Source organism: Myotis myotis, unplaced genomic scaffold (assembly GCF_014108235.1).
Source record: "Myotis myotis isolate mMyoMyo1 unplaced genomic scaffold, mMyoMyo1.p scaffold_m19_p_12, whole genome shotgun sequence".
NCBI classification, from domain to species: domain Eukaryota; kingdom Metazoa; phylum Chordata; class Mammalia; order Chiroptera; family Vespertilionidae; genus Myotis; species Myotis myotis.
This window is the reverse complement of record NW_023416316.1, coordinates 16,425,054-16,441,371: the sequence shown is the minus strand read 5'-3', so window position 1 is coordinate 16,441,371 and position 16,318 is coordinate 16,425,054. Positions and strand designations below refer to the sequence as shown.

The 16,318-nt window shown below is 36.8% G+C and overlaps 1 protein-coding gene across 9 annotated transcripts in view; it reads right to left on the bottom strand.

The window, feature by feature from the left end:
* Positions 1-16,318, bottom strand: part of ECPAS (Ecm29 proteasome adaptor and scaffold) — a 100,810-nt gene that overhangs the window by 41,335 nt on the left and 43,157 nt on the right. For 8 of the 9 annotated variants that reach the window (XR_004971180.1, XM_036330029.1, XM_036330030.1 and 5 more), the window contains 12 exons: positions 15,137-15,218; positions 12,932-13,051; positions 9,590-9,675; positions 9,276-9,354; positions 7,164-7,213; positions 6,071-6,137; positions 5,859-5,981; positions 4,919-5,022; positions 4,383-4,506; positions 2,781-2,861; positions 1,534-1,759; positions 1,039-1,130 (listed from right to left, as the gene is read on the bottom strand). Coding sequence is in view for 8 of the 9 variants with exons in the window: in XM_036330029.1 (XP_036185922.1) it covers positions 1,039-1,130; positions 1,534-1,759; positions 2,781-2,861; positions 4,383-4,506; positions 4,919-5,022; positions 5,859-5,981; positions 6,071-6,137; positions 7,164-7,213; positions 9,276-9,354; positions 9,590-9,675; positions 12,932-13,051; positions 15,137-15,218 (1,234 nt within the window). In the remaining variant the exon portion in view is untranslated. The remainder of the gene's footprint in view (positions 1-1,038; positions 1,131-1,533; positions 1,760-2,780; positions 2,862-4,382; positions 4,507-4,918; positions 5,023-5,858; positions 5,982-6,070; positions 6,138-7,163; positions 7,214-9,275; positions 9,355-9,589; positions 9,676-12,931; positions 13,052-15,136; positions 15,219-16,318) is intronic. The other variant, XM_036330033.1, reaches the window with a different exon arrangement.

The window sequence follows — 16,318 nt, the reverse complement described above, 5'->3', positions numbered from 1 at the left end:
ATTTCATGAGAGCAGATTTTCCAGAAGTATAAAACTCATACCTCTTGGTCAATTCCATTCATGCTTTCACACAGAAAAAGATAATCTGTACATTTAACCATAACTCAAGTTGAAATTACGTAGCACAAAAACTCTATGGGTCATACCCATACCAAGAAAATTATTCACTGTTTAACCGAAATTCAAATTTACCTGAGCATCTTGTATTTATTTCTAAACCTGGCAATTCTTTTATTGTGATGATGGGATGAAAACATTCTCCAACACAGCTGGTGAGAGTGTAAATTGGTACCACTCATATGGATATGCACTGTCAAAATTGTTAAAATGCATGTACTCAACTCCACTTCTGCGGGACCCATTAAAAAACATACTTCCTCATTTTCAAAATGGCAATTGTTCATTGCAGCAGACTGGAAGTACCTTAAATGGCCATCAGTAAGGATTTAATATAAATTATGGTACATTCATACAGGGGAAAACAATGAAGCTGTTAAAGAGGATGCTTTCTCTGTAGTTACATAGGAATACCTCCATGTTTCAGTGGAAGGTAAAACAAGTAAGGTATAAAACAAGTGACAACTGCGCTACCTTTTGTAAAAGAAGGAATAAAAATAAAAAATGCTTATTTTTATTGGTGTATATATGCCTAGTAAACTCTAGAAGGTACACCACCTATAAATAAGTGATGACCATGTATATTTGTCAGTGAGAGATGAAGGGACAGGAAGTTGGAGGATTTGGGTAGGTGGGAGACATTTTACATATTTTTTTCTTAAACTAGATAAATCTGTTAAACTTTAAAAGACAGAAAAATCATTATTTTGTACTCATATGACTCTCAATTCATCTATCACTCTCACCAGATGGATCACTGAGATGCAACAACCTACATGTTTCTCAGTAAGTGTTTGACGATGAGAGAGTTTTCAAAATGACCTAAAGACAGAACTGGTCATAGGAACACAGACATGAAGATAAAATCATGAGTCTTAAAATATGCAGACTCAAAGAGAAAGATACATGCACAGGGTATACCTTTATCCATTCTGTTTTGTCTACAAACTTGGTAGCCAGCTTTTCTGGATACACTGAGACAGCTTCCAGGAGACAGTACATGACTGGCAAACCTAAGTAAGAATTCAGAATCATTTTAATTTCAAGAGAAGTGATAAACATCAGGAATCACTAAATTCCTTTAGGAGGCAGTCCCTAGTTCTACAAAAGAAAAATTAACCTAAATAGTGTGTGACAATACAGCATATTCACAGACTGGTTATCTATACTAAGCTGGCCTGTTTTTCACACCCACTTCCCAAGTAAAAATATTATCTATTATCACCATTTACTTCTGAAAAGAGAAACAATGCATCAAGGATGAATCAGATAAGTTTAGAAAAAGAAACAAAGACTAATGTTCAGTCACAGTAGTGAAGAGGAAAATTAATTTTGCTATAAATTCTTAGCTGAGGTTAAAATTCGATGTTTTTCTCAAGTGCTATAATCTCTGTCCTCAGCATCACAACCTCCTACCTCCAACACCGGCTAGCAGCTGCTGAAGCAGGCCGATGTAGATCTGAACAGGGTTGGTTTCTCCGCTCTTGGAAGAAGATGATGAGGATGTTGCCTGGTTGCCTGACATTAAAGTTCTTATATAGCGTCCAATGGCTGGGGCATGATCTTGCATATCTGCCAAACTCTGAGAGGTGGGCACCACTCCCGCACTGTGAGCTAGGCACATTCGTAAGTACAGAACTATCTAAAACAGAAGAAAGAAGAATACCAGGTAAGTTTCTCCAAAAATCAACGTGGGAGGATATTCTTCAAGTGACAGATTGGACTCCTCTATCTTCTTCATAAAGCCATTCAAAAATGCCCACAGAAACTGAAAAACATGACCCAATATGTTAACTGAAATTACCATAATGGAGTAAAATTTACCTAGTAAGCTTTTATAAATCCAAAGAGTGTTCTTTAGTGGCATTTAACATAGTTAAAATGCAAACTCAACTCCTAAAGTCTAAAAAAATTACAATACTCTGTGTATGTGTTTGTGTGTATGTGCGGGAGGGAGAGAGTGAGGGAGAGATGTGGGGGGGGGGGGGGAGGAGGAGAAGGAGAGAGGGGGGAGAGGGGGAGAGAGAGAGAGAGAAAGAATGAGCAGAAACCTGGGGTAAATAACCTAATCCTGTGGAAGTCAAGTTGTGTTTAATCTCCACTAACACAAGAATTTGAGAAAACGGGTTCCAATCATCTCCAGAAGAGCAAATACGACACCATAAAAACCTCTGATATAAACTGGCTGCTCGGGAGTCCTCTGGAAGCTCGTTCCTTGACAGCTAAGATAGGACAGGCAGCAATTTCATTATGAGGAATCCTATTCTTGTCATTTAATTAATGCAAGTCAGTGACCTAAACAACAGAATTTCCCTTAGTAAATATGACAAGTGAATCTCACTCTCCAATCTTCAAAACTAGATAATCCAAACAACTTCAACATATTGTTGGCTTTAAAATTCAAATCTATTTGCTGTAAAATCTTAAGAGTAATCAATGTGGAGCATCCAGTTCTTTCACAAAGAGAATTTCAGCTGAGATAAATATATTTATCAACTCCACTATGAATTAAAATAATTCCAATTACCATTACTGTTTTTCTAATAAACAACTATTAAGAACAATGACACCACAATATGAATTTATCTAGAACACAAAATATTTGCAGACATCTCTTTTAGAATATTCAGAGAACACAAAATAGAAATATATGCCAATCCTACCTCTCCAAAGGCTGCTGGATTAAATGGAAGGACAGTGGTCCCAGTCATGTACTTGGCTGGAGTTTTCATTCGATGGGAAGCCTAACAAAATAAGCCCAAAACAAACACTGAAAAATTATTGAAAAATGGAGCGCATGTCCTTCCTCAGTTTGAAAATAACTGTACTTCAAGCTGCATTACTGTTTGAAACTGGTTCTTTCTAGTCAAAACATTTTTCCATTAATCATGCTGACTATTCATGTCCCTCACTCTAAATAACAGGTGTGTTGCATTTTCTTCATGTTTTTACTGGTTTGTTTTAAAAAGAATAAACCTGCCCTAACCGGTTTGGCTCAGTGGATATAGCGTCAGCCTGCATACTCAAGGGTCCCAGGTTCAATTCCGGTCAAGCGCATGTACCTTGGTTGCGGGCACATCCCCAGTAGGGATTGTGCAGGAGGCAGCTGATCAATGTTTCTCTCTCATTGATGTTTCTAACTCTCTATCCCTCTCCCTTCCTCTCTGCAAAAAAATCCATAAAACATATTTTAAATAAATAAATAAATAAATAAATAAATAATAAAAAGAATAAACCTACTCCAGGCATCTACTGACACAGCCACCCCAGGCCACTGCATGCCAACTCTTTATTAACAATTGAAGCAGGAAGAAAATATGCACACAAGAGCATCTTCTGACCACAAATAGAACTGTGCGATGGAGAAAAGAATCATGGATGCTTAGTATTGACCCTCCAACTCCCTTCAGATGACTATCTGAGCACAAAGCTAGGACCACCAGTAGAGGCAGAGTATGCTGGAGTACACCCCCTCCCCCACCCCTCCTCATCATACTCAAAGAAACACTGATATAAACAGCAGAATAGGATAAGGGCTGGGGGTCAGGACTGCCAATACTCTCTGATCTATCAACAGAGAACACTGCCAAAACAGATGACTTGCAAAAGCAGATGTGATGTTCTCTTATGATCACAGTGGAAAAAATCTGAACTGCTCCCTGCATCATTCTTAAACTTATGATGCCTCAAGTAATGTCATTAAAAATAAAAAGGATGCCAAAGCCGGTTTGGCTCAGCGGATAGAGCGTCGGCCTGCGGACTGAAAGGTCCCAGGTTCGATTCCGGTCAGGGGCATGTACCTGGGTTGCGGGCACTTCCCCAGTGGGGGATGTGCAGGAGGCAGCTGATCGATGTTTCTCTCTCATCGATGTTTCTAACTCTCTGTCTCTCTCCCTTCCTCTCTGTAAAAAAATCAATAAAATATATTTAAAAAATAAAAATAAATAAAAAATAAAAAGGAGATGTATTTTGAAGCATGTCATACCAAGGGAACAAATTTCAAATACAGCCAAAGTGTTGAAGAAGATAAAAGAAATTGCAACCAATGTAGATTTGGTCAAAAGAGATCAATTACATTTGAAAATAAATTTTTTTCTCTTCATTCTGTACCTTCCTCTTATTGTAAATATTGACATTGTTAGAACTGTTACTACTATTCAACACTTAGTGATGATAACATTTTAAAGGTGTCACTAAAATATGTATGTTTAATTTCATCAGCCATTATATAACTCAAACTAATTATCTGAAGTCCAATGCCTTACCTTTTCTTGGATATAATATACCATTTCTGGGAAAGAAGGCATCTGCTTAGAAGCACTTTCTTTTCTGTTTTTACCAGGAAGACACCTTAATACTCGTTGTGCTTCTCCATGAACTTCTTCCCGTCTTTCAGACAAATAAGAATAAAAAATCAATCTTACCAATTGCAGAATAATAATTTGAAGACAAAGAACAGCAATTATATTTGGCAGCTGAGGTTTTGAGAAAATGCCTTAAATATATTCTTGGCTATCTGAGCAGGGTCATAAGATACATTATAAGAAATTACTTCTTTGGGGCAATTTCTTGAGATCTGAAGAGTCATGTGGCTTGCATCTTTGAATTTTACCCACAAAAAAAAAAAAGAGAGAGAGACAGGCTATGACTACAGATTTATATCATACCAAGGGACATACTTTTAACTCTTTAATAAATTGCTTCTAAATTCCATAGACCAACATTTTAAACATAATTTTAGTAATGCTTAAATAAATTTAAAATGAACCCAAATTCAAAATTAACACCTTTAAAAACTTACGGATCTCCTGCAGCTAGTAAGAGCAAATATCTGGAGGGTATATGATCTGAGGGAAACACTGTGCTGGCAAATTTCACAGCCACCTGTCGAACTTGAACTTCAGGCTATATGACATACAAACACACGCAAAAACACCCACAGATTAAAAATAATTACCAACAACTCATTCTAGTCAGGATAAGTCATATTAATTATATATAATCAAAAGTTAATTTGCTATTTCAATAAATGTCTAAATAAATAAAATCAAGACAAAGCAATTGTGCAAAATCTTTGACCATGTTGCTTAAAAGTCTTTAGACAGTGATATTACTTAAAAAGTACTTCTATGATCTAAGAGGACCTTCCAAATAAAGCAGGAAAACCTACAAAGACCACAGCCAGAGACTTTCTCTCTATAGATGCACGTCCTCAGCCCAACCTTGGGACCAAGGTCACCGTGAGTTTCTGGCTACAACCTGTTTCTCTAACTCTCAAACTCAAAGTCACATGAGTCAAATTTAGATATTTTGCAGGGAATATAGAGTTTACTTGGAATCCCTAAAAATTTGAAGCAAAATATCTCATGCTTTTTCAGATTAGTTCTAAAGTTAAAACTGGCTCCAAAGCAAAGTTTCAATTACATAAGTATATTAAGTTAACTTAAATAAACTAATAATCTATGAATACAAAGTTCAGCCAGAAAAAGAATCTAGCTCAGCTGGTGTGGCTCAGTGGTTGAACATCAACCTATGAAACGGGAGGTCATGGTTCGATTCCTGGTCAGGGCACATGCCTAGGACGCTGGCTCAATTCCCAGCCAATTAATTTTGTCTCTCTCATCATTGATGTCTCTATCTCTCCCTCTCCCTTACTCTCTGAAATCAATAAACATATATTTTTTTTTTTAAAGTAAGATGCATATACTACCAACCATTAGAGTTCACATAGTTGGACCTACCTTTATCAAGTATGAAGCCACAAGTGCCTCCATGAGAGTTCTCTGTGCTCCTTCCAAAGTACTGTAAGCTCCAACCATCATAGATAATGCTTCTTGAATAGCAAGTCGAGTCTCGGGCTCTTCCTAAACAATAATGAAAAGTGTTTCCCTCTTTATTGGGTTTCCAGGTGAGCATTTAAGCAGGAAGCATTACTGGCCAGGTGTTTCCCTACCTTGCACAAGGCCTCAAAGAGCTGCTGCACGAGAGCTATATCCTTAGTGAACAAATGGGGCATTCGACTGTAAGAGAATACAAGACTACCTTTACTACCATAAGTTTCCATGACATGGAAGAAAATAAAATTAAATACAAATTTTCCTGAGCCTGCAATTTCATCTCTGGACATCATGTCAGCATCATTAGTTTACCTACCCACAGAGCCAAATATTTTTATAAATAAAAAGTTAATACTTCAGCTGTCTAATCCAAGTAACTCTTGATGAATAGACACACTATCCAGATATTTTCTTCATTATATTCCATGCATTCAGTTAATATTTCTGATTTTAATATAAAGAAAATAGATAATTAAGACTAAATTGCTATTTAAACAAGGCTAGTGTGATAAGGGGCTTTGTTACTTCATGCCAACAGACAATGGACAAGGTGTGCTGACAAGCCTGCGCTGTATCAGCTGATCTCAGGTGGTTTTCTGAGCCCTGAAGTTCCCTTCCCTGCATAGAAAGAAAAGCAAGACCTAGTCTACACAGGCCAAAGCAGAACATGCATCAGGACTAAAAGGAGCACCTAGTGCCACTGAGGATGCTGACCTCTACTTCCCTGCTTTGAAATATAGTGAAGGAAAGGAAACCAGGAGGAACTAGAAGGAGGAAAGCATACTAAGCAGAAGAAAAAAATCCATCTTTGGAAACCAGGCCACTTGGAATCCTAATATAACACTATCAGAAAAGAAAATCACTAGCAAACCTTGTTTATGGGGATTATAAAGACTAATAGTACATAGCAACAAGAACACCTGAGGTGGAATGTTTCTAGCATTCAAGAAAATGTAACCCATCATGACACAATCCAGTTCAAAATTCATTTCAAGACTACTATTTAACATGGTAACATATCTTTAAGTGCAAATTAAAATTTCTCATATAATTTTCCTGCTACAAGGAAGACATTTCTAAACAACCTATGGCCATTAAATGCATTTCCTTTCAGAATCACACAAACTTACTCTCCATCCATTATTAAATGCCACATAACTTTTCTTAGTATACAACAGCATATCTCTCACTGAAAAAGAGTTTACTCACCTGGAGAGTTTTCCAACAGCTGAATATGCCATTGACAGTAGCTTAGGGTCCTTGAAATTAAGAAGAAAAAAAGAACAAAAACAGACAAAAAAAAACACAACAACACAGTAAACGGCAAAACCTTTTGCTGCAATTACATGCATTACTTTATTCCTTGGTAAACCTGGTCTCACTCTGCCTAACTGCATGATATTAGCATCCAAACAAAACAAACAGAACAAGTCTAAACCCAGAATTCATCACACTAATTAAAGGGAAAAACAAATAAAACCTTTTATCCCCAACTCACTCCCAAAAGAAAATGCAGTGGTTATATATAAAAAGGTTTCTTAGCTAGTGCTAAGTTTAGGCTCTTTTCAACACTATGTAACCTGCAAACACCAAAATTCATCTTTAACATGTTAGAAAAAGTTTATTAACTTATTAGAAAATTCACCACTGATCAAACAAGCTAAGATCCTCCCTTTTTCACCCAAAATTGCAGTGAGCGATTCCTTTAAAATCTGCACTTTTCATGTCTTCCACTATAAAAAATTAAAGGGATCATAGTCATCAAGTATGTTAGTGAGGTTGCCTCCTCAAAAATATTTTACATGGTTTAATGGAAACCAATTGTCTGTCTGATTACTAAGAAAAAATAGCATTTGTGTGAGCTGAAGTTTGTACATTTAACATAAGATTCACTCTCCTACACCTGCATGACCACTCTCATGGATTCAACTTTATGGATTCATCATTGGGAAGACATGCAGGTGTCACCTGCAAGTAAGGAGATTAGGGCCCTGTGGTTTATCTGGCTTCTCTAATCTATTTTTAAATATACAAATTCTCCTAAAAAGCCCCAAAGCATTTTTATATCTACCAACCATCCAAAGCATCTGACTATGTATGCCATAAAAATAATCTGGTTCCTAGGCCTTAAAAACCACACAAGCACTTTCAATAGCAGACAGGACAGCCAGCCCAACACTGCCCCCATAGCTCAACTGCGTTATAACTGCACAACTAACAGCTTTTAGCTAATAATAACATCTACTAAGGTGCCTTCATTGTGCTGAAAAATTTATGTGCATATTTCATTTAATGTTCACGATAACCCAACTAAATGGTATTATTTTCATTTTTCTAATAAAAATCAAAGGTCCAAAAAAGCAAGTAACTCACCAAAAAACAAAAGTAGGATTTGAACTCAATTCTGACTCCAAGTGGCAAAATCTCAATCACTATACTATTGCAAACATGCATTCATGTTTAACTAAGACTTAGGAAGATAATGCTAACTGGAGTTCTTGAGACTTTATTTTTTAAGTAAATTCCCCTGAAATACTGGAGATGATAAGAGTGATATTGCATGGACTAATAATAATTGGATTCGAAATGCTACAATCCAAAGAGTCCTCATCTGACTTAGCTTAAGGAATCAAAAATTTACTGAATGCATGTTTTAACAGAATTCTGAATCAGTAATATCTCAGACCCTAAGAATTAACACTGTTTCTCAATATATAAGCAAATCCAAATCAACTATATAGAAATTAATCATAAAATAAAATTTAGCCCTAACCGGTTTGGCTCAGTGGATAGAGCGTCAGCCTGTGGACTCAAGGGTCCCGGGTTTGATTCAGGTCAAGGGCATGTATCCTGATTGCGGGCACATCCCTAGTAGGATCAGGAGGCAGCTGATCGATGTTTCTCTCTCATTGATGTTTCTAACTCTCTATCCCTCTCCCTTCCTCTCTGTAAAAAGTCAATAAATATATTTTTTAAAAATAAATAAATAAATAATAAAATTTAATTATTTTCACTCCATTTTTACACAGTGCCTAAAAACAGAATAAAATGTCTTTGTTTTTTAAAATGTTATTTAAAAAAGTGATGACTTTTTTCATAAAAACTGATTCATATCAGTTTTTAACACTTATTTCCAAAAGAAAACTAAAAAGATTCCAGTAATTTCTGCAACTGGCACCACTTCAAGTAAAAATGTTAAGAAACGATGGAATAATATCAACCTATAACTAACTAAACCAACATGTAGAAGACCAGGAAAGTTTATCATAGAAAATATTTTAAAATATAAAATGTTAACAAAATTTGAGATAAGTTACTTACTTCTTTATACTCATTGATTAGCTTGGTGAGGCCATTCAAAAGCATTGGGCCTAATGGCTTAATCTTGATTTCTGGGCAACTTTAAAAAAAAAATAGCACACATACACAAAGCAAGATAAGACTCTCATAATTACATATCTTTTCAGATACTTAAAATAATTAGAAACAACTGAAATAAATTAAAATAATCTATTAAAATCTGAAATTTTTAAAAGATTAGCAAACATGATTTCTTTCTAGATAAGATATACTTTAATCATTTGATCACTCCAACAGTTTAAAATCTTTATAGTCAAATAGTTTGAAAAACTTACGTTATACAAATGTGATGCACAAATTGCAGAGATAATGTTCTTAATTTTGAATTTGTATTTGTACCAAAGAGTCCATCATACACCACCTATGAGAAAGAAACTAGTGGTCAAGAACAACAATTAATAAGAATAGTAATTGACTATTCTCAACTATTGGGATCCAACAGCACATCTTTTGCACTACACCTTGCTCTTCCAAAATGAATGCAGTTTTTTTTAATATATGCACACGTTTTAGCTGATAGACTTAGGAAGCTAATCGGTAATTCCAATCAATAGTCTGTGGAGTGACAAACATGATGGCTGATCTGACAAGTCTGAAAAACTTTAGGGTCTACCACTAGGAAGTCACACAGAGTTCACGCTGCCGTGGGCCACCACCCTGCCACTCCACACGGATTAATTAGAACACTAAGGTTTTGTGGGGGAAAATAGAATTCATGCCCTGACTGGTTTGGCTCAGTGGATAGAGCATCGGCCTAGGGACTAAAGGGTCCCAGGTTTGATTCCGGTAAAGGGCATGTACCTTGGTTGCCAGCATATCCCCAGTGGGGGATGTGCAGGAGGCAGCTGATCAATGTTTCTCTCTCATTGATGTTTGTAACTCTCTATCCCTCTCCCTTCCTCTCTGTAAAAAATCAATAAAATATATTAAAAAAAAAAAAAAAAGAAAAAGAAAATTCATGCTGCACACATATGCAAAGAATTGTGCGAGTTTCTTTCATATGTTCAAAATCAAGATGAGGTAACGTGTCTAGTTAAAACTATTGGTGTCTGGTAAGAGGAAGCTACCTTTAAAGGATCCTGTGATTGACAGATGGAGAAGAAAGGGGTAGGGCCAACTATGTAGAATAGTAATCCATCATTAGGAATGGGAATATTGAAAAAAGGAAGACTGTTTACAGGTGATGGACAATGAGTTTGTCTTTGAATGTACAAAAATTTAGGGCCTATTTTAAAGACATAAAAAAGGAGAACCAAGATGGCGGCATAGGTTAATGCCGGAGTTTGCTGCCTTGAACAACTACTTCAAAAGTGAAACTAAAAGACGGAACGGACATCACCTAGAACCACAGGAACGCTGGCTGAGTGGAAGTCCTACAACTAGGAGGAAAGAGAAACGTATATGGACACTCAGAGGAGGCACAGTGCTGAAGTCAAATTCTGAGGTGCGGAGTGCGTGGAGCCGGCTGGCGGCGGAGGGCACGGTTGGCGTTTTCAATCGGGAGGGAGTCGCAGACTCTGAGCTCCAGATAAGGGCGAGTCTTTAGGGACCCAGACTCAAACGGGAGAAGCGGGACTGTCTGGCTTCGGTCAGAGCGAGTGCAGCTTTCTCTCCGAGGCTTGCAGCGGTCGCTGGAACTCAGAGAGGCAGAGCCCCTGGGGACAGGACTGAGAGCCGCCATAACTGCTCTCTCCGGCCCACCCTGTTGATCCTGTGCGACCCGCCCCGCCCAAGCCCTGCACACAGGCATTTGCCGGATAGCCTCAGGCAAAGGCTAGATTAGCACCTCCCTAGAGGACAGAAGTTCTCTCACTGCTGACACAGCTGATTCTCACAGCCACTTGGCCTGGAGGTCAAACCCTCCCTGGTATTAGCTACAACAATCAAGGCTTAACTACAAGACTGCGCACAAAGACCACTAGGGGGTGCACCAAGGAAGCATAACAAAATGCGGAGACAAAGAAACAGGACAAAATTGTCAATGGAAGATATAGAGTTCAGAACCACACTTTTAAGGTCTCTCAAGAACTGTTTAGAAGCCGCCGATAAACTTAATGAGATCTACAAGAAAACTAATGAGACCCTCGATGTTATGTTGGGGAACCAACTAGAAATTAAGCATACATGGACTGAAATAAAGAATATTATACAGACTCCCAACAGCAGAACAGAGGAGCGCAAGAATCAAGTCAATGATTTGAAATGCGAGGAAGCAAAAAACACCCAACTGGAGGGGCGGAATGAAAAAAGAATCCAAAAATGCGAGAATAGTGTAAGGAGCCTCTGGGACAGCTTCAAGCATACCAACATCAGAATTATAGGGGTGCCAGAAGATGAGAGAGAGCAAGATATTGAAAACCTATTTGAAGAAATAATGACAGAAAACTTCCCCACCTGGTGAAAGAAATGGACTTACAGGTCCAAGAAGCACGGAGAACCCCAAACAAAAGGAATCCAAAGAGGACCACACCAAGACACAACATAATTAAAATGCCAAGAGCAAAAGACAAAGAGAGAATCTTAAAAGCAGCAAGAGAAAGAAACTCAGTTACCTACAAGGGAATACCCATACGACTGTCAGCTGATTTCTCAACAGAAACTTTGCAGGCCAGAAGGGAGTGGCAAGAAATATTCAAAGTGATGAATACCAAGAACCTACAACCAAGATTACTTTATCCAGCAAAGCTATCATTCAGAATTGAAGGGCAGATAAAGAGCTTCACAGATAAGGAAAAGCTAAAGGAGTTCATCACCACCAAACCAGGATTATATGAAATGCTGAAAGGTAGGTATCCTTTAAGAAGAGGAAGAGGAAGAAAAAGGTAAAGATACAAATTATGAACAACAAATATGCATCTATCAACAAGTGAATCTAAGAATCAAGTGAATAAATAATCTGATGAACAGAATGAACTGGTGATTATAATAGAATCAGGGACATAGAAAGGGAATGGACTGACTATTCTTGGGGGGGAAAGGGGTGTGGGAGATGCGGGAAGAGACTGGACAAAAATCGTGCACCTATGGATGAGGACAGTGGGTGGGGAGTGAGGGCGGAGGGTGGGGCGGGAACTGGGAGGAGGGGAGTTATGGGGGGGGAAAAAAGAGGAACAAATGTAATAATCTGAACAATAAAGATTTAATTAAAAAAATAAAAATAAAAATAAAAAATAAAAAAAAATAAAGACATAAAAAAACTACAAATAAAGTGTATACCTACAGGATGGCTATGAATATTTTGGCACAAAATTCTTGCTGCTTATTATACAATGTAGTGTTACCACAACCAAATTTTCTGAAACCAAAATTATCAAGACACTGTCTGGGAAACAGTACTTGGAAAGTGAAATGGAAGCAGCTCTGGTAATTTTATGTTTCTCTGGAGACATACAACAGGTACTTGAAATTAGTCAAATATTAGGGATACTGGGAACAAAAGTTTTATCATCTAGATAGAAGGAAGTAGTAGCCACTTAAACAAATAAGCCTTCCGAAGGAGAGACGCTAAGAAGTCTACATCAACCTACCTCCTGAAGATCCATTAATGCACTTCTTTCTCTAAGTAAAGACACATAAAAGTTGTAAACAGGCTGTTTTCTCTGGAAAGAACAAATTACCTGAATGTTAGCTGGGAACGTTTCTGCAGCTTGTCTGGAACGAAGAAGATGGGGGACAATCTTTAACTTGACTCTCGTACTGACGGGGTCCCTTTTCAGCTCTGGCTTCAGAACTGCTCCCTGTCAAAAATATCTCGGATTATAAATCACCATTTCAAAATTACTATACTGAAAAAAAATCATGAGAGAGCATCTAAACCAGTGATCTCAATCTTGTTTCAAAATGCCTTTTACACTCAAAAAATTACTGAAGTCATCAAAGAGCCTTTGTTTATATTGGAATGCCTATCAATATTTAATAAGTTAAAGTTAAAATTGAGATATTTTAAATACTTATTCACTTAAAAATAGTATTAATAAATCTATTACTAGTATATATTTTCATAAATAACATTTTTAAGAAAAATGTATTTTCCAAAACAAAAGACTATACTGAGAGTGGCATTATTTAACATTTTTTATAAATTTCTTCACTGTCTACCTTAACAGAAGAGGGCTGGATTCTTTGATCTTCTGCATTAAATCTGTTGTGATATGTTGTTTTAAATAATATTTTAAAAAACAGCTTCACACAAATGTGGATGGAAAAGTGGGGATAATTTTAGACTTTTCAGGTAATTGTGGATACTCTGATACTACACCAAAACCTGATAAGTAATCACTTGTTAAAGGTGAGCTTGAACACCTTGGACTTGAAATCCTTGAACTTTTGTATACAGTTATACTAAGCCTCTGTGGTCTATCTAAGCACCCTTGTATGCTTCTGTAACATCAGAGGTCATCTGGAAAATACTGGCTCACTTACTGTAAGCGTATGTTGCATTATAAGACATCCAGAAAGGAAAACACCACCACCAATCTCATCAGAAAAGTCAGGAAGTTCTGACAAACTGTCAAGCTCATTCTAATGAATACACATTTTCCAAAATTCAGTTTTTGCTTAAAAGCTCAATTTTTATCAGTGCCAATAAATCATGTTGTTTTTCTTGAAGTCTCTTTTTTTTTCCATTTTAGAGAAATATCTGACAAGCATGTGTTTCAACACCCACAGTTCTCTCATCTACTCTTCAGATAAAATAATATTTACTGCTTCATCAAGATATTCTTAAGTTTATCTGAGATTTGTTCTCTTTTTCTTTTTTCTTTTTTTACATGCATACTGACAATGAATAGAATGTCTGCTAATATTATTTAGTGACATAGCTTTGATTCATGCTAGGACGCCAGCAATTGCACCTACCGTTGCTTTTGCAGCATCAGTTCAAATATCAACACAGTAAAATTTTTAAAAAGCAGTAAATGCTTGCCTTCGTGGATCCCTAAAAATCTCTCTGTAACCCAATAAGGGTACATGGACCACACTCTGAGAATCACTGATCTAATCCAACCCCTTCATTTTTACACAAAGTACATGAGGCCCAGAGAAGTTCTGTAATTAGTCAGATCTCTCCTCTACCCAATTCCCAATTAATTGTTCTTTTTGCGACATCATACTCAACTGAATCTAACTAGAGCTAATTTTTAAAACAACTCTTTATAGTTTAAAAATAAGCAAACAAATAATCCCTGTCTGGGTTTGGACTTGGAACACTTTCAGACACAACTTACGTTATTAAGCAAACATTTTACTTCAAGGGTTCAAAAGAACCTACCTATTGCTCTAGATTCTAGACCAGGGTTCAACAAAGTACAGCCCATGGGCCAAATCTGGCCCACCATCTGTCTTAATAAGGCCTGTGAGTTCAGAGTAGTTTTTACATTTTCAAGTGATTTTTTAAAAATCAAAATAATATTTCATAATATGTAAAAATTACATGAAATCCAATTTCAGTGTCCCTAAAGTTTTATTGGCAACACAGTCATGCTCCTTAAGTTGTGTGTGGCCTACGACTGCTTTCACCTATGTCAGAGTTGAGTAGTGGCAGCCTCACAACCACATGGCCAGCAAAGCCTAAAATACTGACAAAGAAAAGTTTATTGACTCCTAATCCAGACATTATTTAAGCACTTCAATTGAAAACACCAGATCAGGTAAACTAAGTCTCCAGGAGATTTTACTCTACCTAGACTAGCATGGCTTAAAACTATTATTTCCTACAGCACAGGTTCAGCTTAAATAAAAATAGGAAAAAATGTTCAACTACATAGAGCTCATGTAACAAAGTACTTTTTATGAGGATGTGAGGAAACATAAAAACAACCCACCTCTTTTGTCTTCAGTGGTATATCGCCAAGGTATACTTTGTACATCTTATTAATGATGGCAGGATTATTCCAGTCAATCAAGCTACAGAAAGTTTTAACACAACTTGTTAAAATTATTATTTTTCTCCTACTTCAATGATTTCAAAAAATGATAGCCCCAATATTTATTACCAAAAAGAAAAAGTTAAAAACACTCAAATGAAATGGGCAACTGACATTATAAAAGAAGAAAAGGAAGGGGATTAATTTCATCAAAGTTTTTAAACAGAAGAAAAAAATTCACTTTTTCCACTTTGATCAGCAGATCAGTTCCAATGGTCCGATCTGGTACTGCAGCACAAAACACTAAACTGTGTTCACTCTCAGGGACCGTGCCATGGAGCAGTTCCAACACAGCAGAGCTATACTATCCTTGTTCACAGAGCCCCGGGGCACGCATTTCTGTTTAACCACTTGGAAATTCCTCTCAAGGAAATTCAAAAGTAATGAAGAGGTGACCAAAAAATTTTTTACCCATTCAAAGACACAATCCTAGGAAGCTTGCAGCCCATTGCATTTCTCAAATATTGTGCCACTGTAATTTCCAGCATCCTCTTCTTTATTTACCAGCACACACTTGCAGGTTTAGCATCTAATCCTTTAGGCACTAAAACAAATTCCTACTTGGGCCCCACAATAAGGTGAATTAGAGTATCATGTGATTAGTGATTGGCACCCACCCTCTACAGCAGCTCCCACTCATTTTATAAACCTAATTAATAATGCAATCTTGCATTCCACTTGATTAGCAAGATTTAACTACACTATCTTCCGCCTTTGGTTATTGGTTCTGCTTTCAAGATATGCTCTATTTGTGCAAACACAAATTATCCTGCTGCTTTGAACGTTTTTCTAATCCATCTCTTCTGTCATAGTTTGTCAGTCTGCCTCTTCTTTGGATAGCCACAATTCCACTTCTTCAAACTCATTCTGTAATTATAACTTAGTTATTGTTTACCTACATCTTTCCTCAGCTGATGACTACTAACTAATCCTCAAGCTCCACTGTTGTTTCCCTTTTATAATACTGTAGGTTTAGAGATTTTTGACAAAATACTAAAAAAATAAAATAAAAGCAATGGTTAACTATAGGGATAATTTTCACTGTTTCTTTTACTTTTCCTCTTGGCATCTTTCTAGCTT